Source organism: Callithrix jacchus, chromosome 18 (genome assembly GCF_049354715.1).
Source record: "Callithrix jacchus isolate 240 chromosome 18, calJac240_pri, whole genome shotgun sequence".
Taxonomy (NCBI): Eukaryota; Metazoa; Chordata; class Mammalia; order Primates; family Cebidae; genus Callithrix; species Callithrix jacchus.
Window position 1 is genome coordinate 13,456,198 of NC_133519.1, and position 10,776 is coordinate 13,466,973.

Genomic DNA, 10,776 nt, shown 5'->3' on the forward strand with positions numbered 1-10,776 from the left:
TTTCTATCTTCAAAGCGCATAACCCAGCCTGGACATCCCCGAAAGACACGTAACTTTCCGTTTCATGACCTTGAAAGTTAATCTCTCGGCCTAATAATGAGAACAAACTCATTTTGAAAGTAGAAAAATTGAGATTCAGAGCAGAAGTTTGGCTGAGGTCACAAAACAGTAGGATGCCTCCCTCACCTTCCCCGCGCCCAGGTCAGAAAAGCATCACAGGAATAGTGGGGCTCCCAGAACCATCTGGCCACGCAGGAGCTATGTGTCCCTGGGAACGGGGCCCTGAAGGGTTGCTGCTTCAGATGCCTGCGGTGAGTCAGGAAGGGGCTAGAGGAAGTTGACCAACTAGAGTGGTGAAACCTGTCCATCACCTTCAACCTGGAGGGAGGCCAGGCTGGAGAATGATATAAAGAGTGCCTTGACTCCTGCTCAGCTCAGCACTCCACAGGAGCCTCTGCCTCAGCCTTACTGTGAGTCTGGTAAGTGTTGGATGGTAGAACCAGGGCTGGGACTTGGGACCTCCAACAGCATACGATGGGGTTGGGGTGGGCAGCCTGGGTGGGGGTGGGCATTGCTCTGGGGGTGGTTTCAACTGGACTTTCCTTCTAGGGGGACTCAGGTCACTGTACTGAGACAAAAGTGCTTTGGCACAGAAATGCAGAACAGAGAGTAACCATCCTATGTCCTGTCTCTTCTTGTGACCGTATTTTTGGATTTGTGTGTGAGAGAGAAGGAAGGAAGGGAGAAGGGGAATAGCAGTCAATTTCTTTCCTAAACCTCTTGGGTTTAGACTGACCATCATTTTGCCTTCTTTATGGAGGCAAAGGGTTCAGGGGAAACCTTCTACCTTTTTTGGGGGTGCTATGCTGCACAGAGGGGACTGCAGAATAGGGAAAACTTTCTATTTGGAGAAACCTAGGCAGAGCAGGGGCAGGAAGACCCAACTTAGAAGTATAAGACTTGGAAGAACCAGCGCCAACTCTCAGCAACGTTCCAGCTCCCCTCAGCCCCACCCCAGACACCAGGACTTCAGCTAAACCTCAGAAGGTCAGGAGAGAAAGAAGCCCTGGGCTTGAACAGGCCAACCTGCTGGCTTTGCAGAGGAGAAATCCAAAGCCCAGGAGACTAAGTGACTCGCCCAGAAACACACAGCACTCAGTGGGAGATGCAGGCCCAGAATAGGTCGTGTGGCTCCAGTCTGGAGCTCGCCTCATGACCTCTCGGATCCTCTCTGACACAGCCTATTGGCTTTCTGGACTTGGTGTCCTCTAAGAGAACATTTGTTCCCTAATGCCTTACTTCTCACTGTGACATAATCCCAGAATGTATCTCTGCTACTTGGTCAGTGGAGCGATGAGGGTGGGCACAAGGACTAGACAAGAGCAGACAGTGAGATGGCAGCCGGCACCCTTGCAGAATAGCCCTGCAGACAGATCTCCTTGTTGGCTCTCCCCTGGGAACAAGGAGGCTCCTAGGATGACATTTCCCTGCCCCTCCCCATTTCCACCCTTCACTCTCTGATGCTTCGGGAAATGATAGTCCAGAGGTGGTAGGATAGTAAGTACCCTGCTCAAAGGAAGAGGGGATGCTAAGAAACCAAACCAGGTACTTCTGCAGATTTCCAAGGTTTCATCTACTTCCTTTGCCTTGTCTGTGCATCAGACCCCTCTGTCTTTCAGGTTGACAGCAGCTTCTAAGATGTCCCAACAACACACACTGCCAGTGACCCTCCCCCCTGCCCTCAGTCAGGAGCTCCTCGACACTGTTCCTCCTCCAGTCAATACCCAGCAGGAGCAACGGAAACAGCCAGCTCCACTGCCTCCCCCATGCCAGAAGGTGCCTGTCGAGCTCCCAGTGGAGGTCCTGTCAAAGCCTGAGGAAAAGCACATGACTATTGTAAAGGGAGTGCCTGAGCAAGAATGTGAGCAGCAGCAGCCACAGGAGCAGGAACTGCAGCAGCAGCGCTGGGAGCAGGATGAGGAACATCAGAAAGCAGAAAACCCTGAGCAACAGCTTAAGCAGGAGAAAGTACAAAGGGAGAAGCAGCAGCTACAGGGACAGCTGGAAGAAGAGAAGAAGCTCTTGGACCAGCAACTGGATCAAGAGCTAGCCAAGAGAGATGAGCAACTGGGAACAAAGAAAGAGCAATTGTTGGAGTTCCCAGAGCAGCAGGAGGGGCAGCTGAAGCACCTGGAGCAGCAAGAGGGGCAGCTGGAGCTCCCGGAGCAGCAGAAGGGGCAGCTGAAGCACCTGGAGCAGCAGGAGAAGCCGTTGGAGCTTCCAGACCATCAGGAGGGGCAGCTGAAACACCTGGAGCAGCAAGAGGGGCAGCTGGAGCTCCCAGAGAAGCAGGAGGGGCAGCTGAAGTACCCGGAGCAGCAAGAGGGGCAGCTGGAGCTCCCAGAGCATCAGGAGGGGCAGCCAAAGTACCTGGAGCAGGAAGAGGGACAGCTGAAGCATCCGGAAGAGCAGAAAGGGCAGCTGAAGCATCTGGAGCACCAGGAGGGGAAGCTGGACCTCCCAGAGCAGGTGGGTCAGCCAAAGCACCTGGAACAGCTGGAGAAGCAACTAGAGCACCTAGAGCATCAGGAGGGGCAGCTGAAGCAGCTGGAGGGGCAGGAGGGGCAGGTGAAGCACCTGGGGGAGCAGGAGGAGCAGTTGAAGTATCTAGAGCAACAGGAGAAACAGCTGAAGCATCTGGTGCAGCAGGAGGGGCAGCTAGGGCACCTGGAGCAGCAGGAGGGGCAGCTAAAGCACCTGGAGCAGCGTGAGGGACAGCTGGAGCTCCCGGAGACGCAGGTGGGGCAGTCAAAGCACCTGGAGCAGGAGGAGAAGCAGTTGGAACACCCAGAGCAGCAAGAGGGGCAGCTGAAGCACCTGGGGAAGCAGGAGGCACAGCTGGAGCTCCCAGAGCAGGTGGGGCAGCCAAAGCACCTGGAGCAGCAGGAGAAGCAACTAGAGCACCCAGAGCAGCAGGAGAAGCAACTAGAGCACCCAGAGCAGCAGGAGGAGCAGCTAAAATCTCAGGAGCAGCAGGAGGGGCAACTGAAGGACCTGGAACAGCAGGAGAGACAGCTGGAGCAGCACGTGTTTGCCCCAGCTCCAGACCAGGTCCAAGACATCCAACAAGCCCTGCCCCCAAAGGGAGAAGTGTTTCTTCCTGTAGAGCAGCAGCAGCAGAAGCAGCAGGTGCAGTGGCGACATAAGTAACCACCTGCTGTGTCCAGAGGCCCTCAGATCATCTCATACAAGAGAAGAGAGAGCCACTGATCCCAATTATTTCGGGTCCCCTAGGTGTCCCGTCTCATCTGTGAACTTGACTCTGCCTCTCCACATGTCTCTTTAACGGGGTGAGGGTGAGGGAGAGAGGGAATTATTGTCCAGTGCCACCCTCAATGAGCCCAATCCCAACCTCAGGTGAGCAGAGCCTCTGCTCGAGGGACCACTGTTACAATAGGAGTCCCTACTTCCCCAAGATTGACGCTGAATCCGTGAGTGTGTACAATGATACATAATAAATCCTGGGAGTCTTGGGATCCTCTATTCTCTTTAGCTTTTTCTTCTCTCACCACATAAAAACCTGTGTATGGGTCAATGGCTGCAAGAAACTCCTATGGCCCTTTCTCAAAGGAGGGCAGACATCTGAATCTTTTTTTAAAATGTTGGTCCCCAAACCACTCAATAGATCCAACAGTTCCTGAAAAAGAAATAAAACCCAAATCAAACAAAAACAAAAACAACTTCACTTACGCTCTTGAAAACATCACTTTCCAGTCGTGGAAAGGAGATATGTAGTTCTGGCTGTATCCCAATCCAGCTCCCCACCCAACCCCTGGCAGAGCCCACCTTCTGCTCCCGACTCAGCTCCTCTCCGGAGGGGAACGGAGAAGATGCCAGGAAAGCCTGGGAGCTCCATCTAGGTTCTGTTCTCTTCCCTGGAAACATCTCCTGGCTCTTCTGCCTGGGTTTTCTCTCATGATTTCCAAAAGTCTTATGGTCTGCCTGCTTGGCTGAGGAAGACTTTAGAAAGGCAATAGAAATAGACGTGGGCGAGGTGGGGAGAGGAGGTGTTCCAGATTGTCTCTGAGGGAAAGTGAGAGCATTATTAAAGGAAGTAAACATCAGGCCAGTGCTGTCATGGAAGCCAAAACTACTGACTGCGCTGGAGAAATACAGATGCAGCCACCGCAGATGTCACCCTCCTGCTACCGGGCTCCAACATCTCCGTAGCCTTATTGCCATCAGTCATATCAGGACCAGGGGTTCTCCTTTCCTGGGAAAAGTTCTGCTTTTAATTTTTCAAATTGCTCACTTTTAATGATTTAACCACCACATTTTAGGCAGGCTGTCTCAAGCTATTCAAAGCTATTTTACTGCAGGCACTAGGATATATCAGAGACTTCCCTACTGAGGTGCCCAGATCTGCACAGCACAGCACAGCACAGCACTTGGCATTCCTTCCTCCCCACCCAACCCCAGCAACACTCACTGTGTTTCCTCCTTAGGTGTTCTCTCTTTGAGGTAAGAAAACCGCCACTGCCCACTGTGCATTCACAATTATTCCTTATTCTTCCTCCTCTTCCCTACCCACCCCCATCAAGGATCAAGTCCTCGCTATCTCCACCAACACCTTCTGAGCTCTGCCTGAAGTCATTTCTTACTTGAATTGTGGCAACAGCCTTCCAGCTGGTCTCTCTTGCTCTCTATCTCCACACACCCTGCAATCCACTCATCACCCAGAGGACAGGGTGTTCTACTTCAAATTCTGTTCTAACCACAACCCTCCTTCGGCCAGCACTTGTCGGTGGTTCTCATGGCTTAGACCACGAGAAGGCAGGCTCAAGTCCTCCTAACAGCAGGCTTGGGTAGGACTGGGAAGGGAGATTGGGGACAGAAGGCACAGTAATCAGAAGCACCCAGTGTGTGTGCAAATTTTCTTGTCGATGTTTAAAAAACATACTTTTTCAGGACAGTTTTAGATTTGTAGAAAAGTTAAGAAAATACTAGAGTTCTCATATCATCCACACACAGTTTCCCCTATTATTGATATTTTACGTGAGCAGGATACATTTGCTACAAATTGTTGCAACTCAGTATGGTATTATTAGCTGAAGTTCTTGGTTTCTTCGGATGTCCTTAGTTTTGCCTAATAACCTTTTTCTGTTTCAACATCCCATCCAGCATATCACATTGTGAGTGCTTATCTTGTCCCCTTAGGCTTCTCCCTTGACAGAGTCCGTTCCTCAGACATTTTTTGCTGTTGTTTTTGGTGATCTGGACAGTTGTAAGGGGTGCTTTTCAAATATTTTGTAGGATATCCCTCAATTTGTATTGCATTTGTCTGATGTTTTTCTCATGATTGGATGGGGTATGGGTTTTTAGGAGGAAGACCGCAGAGGAAGACTGTGGTCATCGGACATCTTCACTGTCGTCTTCAGTGAATAAGTGTCATTCATTCTCACCACGTCATACAAAGTATATGTATATCAGACATAACTCATCACAGTTGCTATTAAACTCCATCACTTAGCTGAGACAATGTGTGTCAGTTTCACCGCTGTAAAGTTACTCTCCTCACCCTCCCCCATGCCCCCTTCTATACTCTGGAAGAAGTCACTATGCAAAGCTCACCACTAAAAAGTGGAGTGTCAAGCTTCCCATCGAGGATGGAGAATCTACATAAGTTCACAAATTATTTGGAATTTTCAGTACAGATTTGTCCCAACCCCATTTATTTGTATCAGCATGGACTCATGACTCATTATTTTTTACTTTGGGCTACAACCCAATAGTACTTTATTTGTTCAAATTGTTCCAGCTTTGGCCATTGTAAGCTCTTTCATTGGCTCCTGTGTTCTTTAAAATAGATTTCCATCAATGTGGGGTTTTTACAATTTTATTTTTACGTATGCATTTATGTTCAGTTTGTTTTGTTTTTGCATATTCCTTACTTTCTGACACTACAAGATACTCCAGGCTCATCTGGTATATTTCCTGCCCCAGTCCTAGAATTCACAATTTCTTCAAGGACTCCTGTTTCATTTTATTGGAGAATGGTATTAGAAACTAAGAACTGGGAACTGGGTATGGCCATTACTACTGGGGTATCATTTCCCTTAGGCCCTCTTAACTGGCAAAGGAAGTATATATGTGTACACTAACCTGGATGTGTGGGCATGTATGTATGTTTTTCTGGTAACGATCTATATCTATATTAAGCTAAACAGAGTTCATACTAATGTCTCCAACTATAATTTATTTCCACATGGATCACTCTAGTGTCCTCTCATTTCTTATCTGAAAATCCTCACCCCAGCTACAAGAAACCTGGCCCCCAATTGTCATCCATTTTCTTAATTATTCATTTTCAGTATTCCGAAGTGACTGTACTGTTTTACTTTCCCACCAGGAATGAGTTCCTCCTGTTGTCTTTCATTGTCACCAGCATTTGGTGTTAGCTTTTATAATTTTAGCCATATTAATAGGTGTGTGGTGATATCTCGTTGTTTCAGTTTGCAGTTTCCTTAGGCATGGTGCTAAGCATATACTCATAGGTTTATTTGCCATCTTCACATCTTCTTTTATGAGTTGTCCAGATCTTTTGCCCATTTTTTAATTGGGTTGTTTATTTTCGTTCTGTTGAGTTTCTAAAATTATTTTCTATATTGGGATTATCATATATGTGTTTGGCAAATATTTTCTCCTAGTCTGAGGGTTGTCTTTTCATTCTGTTAACAATGTCTTTTGCAAAGCACTAGTTTATAATTTTAATGAAGTCCAACTTACCAATTTTTTTTTCAGGAATCACACTTTGGTATTGTATCTAAAAACTCATCAGCAATTCCAAGGCCGTTTAGATTTCTCCCATGTTATCCCTTAGAACTTTTAATTCTATATCCTTCATTTAGGAGGACTATGACAATGAATTGATAGGTCTCAAGTCATTATTTTGTATATAGGTATCCAATTGTTTCAACACAGGACACCCCCTTTTGCCCCCATTCGATCTGCCTGGTACCAAGTGTAAAAAAAAAAATTCTCCCAACTCATGGTTTTTACAATGGAAAAAGTAAGATCCAGGTGAACGATCAGCTTCCCCACCATCTTGGGTTCCCTGGCAGGAGACCTGTCCCTGCTTCAGCCCCACTGGAAACATCATAAATGCCTGAAGGGAGACATATCCCTGAGGACAGCCAGAAACAAAGTAGGGGGTGGAACTACCATCCCCAGGCCTGAAAATTCTGTACTGTAACTCTGCCAAAGGAGATGCCAAGTCAGATGGCCGTTCAGCAGCATTGCACTGAGAGGTACGCTCCACAGGTCCTCAGGTAACTGGTTCCCATGTGTTGGAAAGGTTGTTTCCAGAGCGCTTTTACGTTTAAATTGGGCTTCTTCTAGGCAACGTATAGTTGGATGTTGGTTTTAATCTATACTTATAATCACTGTCACTTTATTGGTGTATTTAGACCATTCACATTTGAAGTGATTTGTGATATAAATGGATTATTATCTACCATGTTTAAAGCTGTTTTATAGTCATTGTACTTTTGTTCTTTCCCTATTTTTCTGCTTTCTCTACTTTTAATTGATATTTTATTATTTTCATTTTATCTTCTCGGTTGGCATATGTTTACTTTTATATATTTATCTTATAAAATACATTAAAAAATATATTTATAATATATAATATATATTCCTATATATAATAGTGTATATTACTAGATATAATTTATTTATAATTATAAATATGTATATTATATTATAAATATATTATATATTACATATGTTTATAAATATATTATTTTATAATATAATATATTTATATTATAATATAAATATAATATGTCTATAATATATTCTATTATTTATTATATATAATATATTGATAAACATAATTAATATATGATGATATATATTATATTATTATAAATAATATATTATATTATTAATATATATAATATAGTATATCACATATAAATATATTAATTTGTTATATATATTTATATATTATATAGATGTTTACTTTTAAAAATTAGTGATTTCTCTGGAGTTTAAAATATACATTTACAACAAATCTAAGTACTCTTTGAAGTAAAATTATACTGCATAACAGTAGTGCGGATAAGTCATGACCGTATTCTCAATTCTTCCTGCTGTCATTCATACCATGTATCCATTTTCTTTTTTTCTTTTTTTTGAGACGGAGTTTCGCTCGTTACCCAGGCTGGAGTGCAATGGCGCGATCTTGGCTCACCGCAACCTCCGCCTCCTGGGTTCAGGCAATTCTCCTGCCTCAGCCTAATAATTATCCAACATGTTAATATACTCTCACTTTGAATAGCTACTAGATCAATGAAGAATAAGAAAAATAAGCATGTTATTTTGTCTTTTTAAAATCCCCCTCTTATTTTATATGGGTCCATATTTCTGACTGACATCATTTTCCTTCTTTCAACATTTTAAAAAATGTTTTTTCTCTTTTAACATTTCTTGCAGAGCAAGGCTTTTGGCAATTAATTCCCAGAATTTCATTTGTCTCCAAAAATGTTTATTTTACCTTCAGTGATAAAGGTTAACATCACTGGATATGTAAGTATAGAGTTTTTCCTTTCCACATTTCACAGATTTTGTTCACTCTCTGGTTTCTGACAGGAAGTCCGGTGTAACTAATGCTTGTCCTTGCTCCACTATACGTGAGCTTTTTTTATTCTGCAGAATTTGTAAAGATTTTCCCTTTTGTTGTTTTCAGTTTGGATAGAATAAGCCCAGGTGTAGATTTCTTGGCGTTCTCTGAGCATCCTGGATCTGCTGTTTAATGTATCACTATTTTGGAAAGCTCCAATCAGTACCTCAAATATTTTGTCTGCTCCATCTGCTATTTTGTTTCCTCTGGTATCGCGGTAACATGTATGTTACATCTTTCAAAATTGTCCCAAATACTTGGATAATTCTGTTGTTGCTGTTAATTCTTTTTTCCTTTTGCATTTCAGTTTGTGAAGTTTCCATGGACATGTCTCCAAGATCACTGATTCTTGTCCAGCTGTCTCCAGTCTACTGAGGAACCCACCCAGGCATCTTCATTTCAGTCAGTTTTTTTTTCCTAGTGTTGACTCTTTCCTAGAGTTTCCATTTCTCTACTTGCATTACCCAGGTTTTCTTGCATGTACTGCAATTTTTCCATTACAACCCTTATAATACTAATAATATTTATTTTAAATTTTCTGAATGTTCCAAAATATCTAAATCTGGCCCTAATGCTTGCTTCATTTATTCAGTCTGTGGTTTTTGTTTTTTTTTTTTTTTTGCTTTTTGTTTTTGTTTTCTGCCTTCTTACATGGCTTATAACTTTTTTTAAGCCAGACCTGATGTGTTAGTTAAGAGAGTTATAGGTGTATTGGCCTTTAATGTGATGTTTTTCTGTTAATATGGCTGGGATCGGCCGGGCGCGCTGGCTCAAGCCTGTAATCCCAGCACTTTGGGAGGCCGAGGCGGGTGGATCACGAGGTCAAAAGATCGAGACCATCCTGGTCAACATGGTGAAACCCCGTCTCTACTAAAAAGACAAAAAAATTAGCTGGGCATGGTGGCGTGTGCCTGTAATCCCAGCTACTCAGGAGGCTGAGGCAGGAGAATTGCCTGAACCCAGGAGGCGGAGGTTGTGGTGAGCTGAGTTCGCGCCATTGCACTCCAGCCTGGGTAACGAGCGAAACTCCGCCTCAAAAGAAAAAAAATATATGGCTGGGATCTGCGCTGTTTAATGTTTATTGTATCTGTAGGTACCAAAGGCTTCAAATTGCTCTAGTGTCCTAGGTTTTGTCTATTCTGTTCTCTTTGGCCATCCCTAAGAACTCCTCAAACAGACTTTGCACAAACATAACTGATAAACTTCCTGTTAGTGTGATCAGGGAAAAAAAGAGAGAACACACAAACAACCAAATTGTGAATAAAAGAGTTAAGATCTTTACAGATTATTTAGATATTAAAATAATAATAAAGAATATCTTCATTGAGGAGAACACAAGTATCTCACCAGGACATCCTCCTTACTTGATAATGTCTAGTTATTATGATATTATAATACATGATTTCATTGATATAACAGATTAGCGTGACATTTTATGGAATGTTCAGATGATCAATGTTTTGCGATGCTAATTGTGTCAGAGAACAAGAGAGTTAATACAGTTCTAAGGAAAGATATAAATGTATATTGTTCCTCAACATAGATGAATATCCTGCTTTTTTTTTTTTTTTTTTTTTGAGACGGAGTTCCGCTCTTGTTACCCAGGCTGAAGTGCAATGGCTTGATCTCGGCTCCCTGCAACCTCCACCTCCTTGGTTCAAGCAGTTCTCCTGCCTCCGCCTCCCTAGTAGCTGGGACTACAGGTGGGCACCACCATACCCAGCTAATTTTTGTATTTTTAGTAGAGACAAGGTTTCACCATGTTGACCAGAATGGTCTCAATCTCTTGACCTCGTGATCTGCTTATTATTCTCCTGCCTGCTAGGTGTTGAACAGAACACACTCATCAGAGCTATAGCTGCACACTACACACTGGAAGTTATTTTGATCTGCTCTGTTAAAATTTTATATATCATAAAGGAGTTGCAGTTGACCCTACCACTTGGTTAAGTTTGTGGAAGTCTACCATTGTGTTAGTTATCATTCTCCAGAGAAACAGAATCAATACATTGTGTTTGTGGGTGTGTGTGTGTATGTATGTATGTATGTATGTATGTGTGTGAGTGTATTTATATACATATTATACATACACG

The 10,776-nt window shown here is 43.6% G+C and overlaps 1 protein-coding gene across 2 annotated transcripts; it reads left to right on the forward strand.

Moving 5' to 3' along the window:
* Positions 1–436: 436 nt before the first annotated feature.
* On the forward strand, positions 437–3,541 carry IVL (involucrin). 2 transcript variants are annotated; one of them, XM_035279868.3, is made up of 2 exons: positions 437–479; positions 1,663–3,541. In XM_035279868.3, the coding sequence occupies exon 2, from the start codon at positions 1,699–1,701 to the stop codon at positions 3,208–3,210; it is 1,512 nt and encodes a 503-aa protein (XP_035135759.2). In that variant the 5' UTR covers positions 437–479; positions 1,663–1,698; the 3' UTR covers positions 3,211–3,541. The 2 variants fall into 2 exon arrangements, with proteins under 2 accessions (XP_035135759.2, XP_035135758.2); XM_035279867.3 differs by having other exon boundaries at positions 1,680–3,541.
* The last annotated feature ends 7,235 nt before the right edge of the window (positions 3,542–10,776 follow it).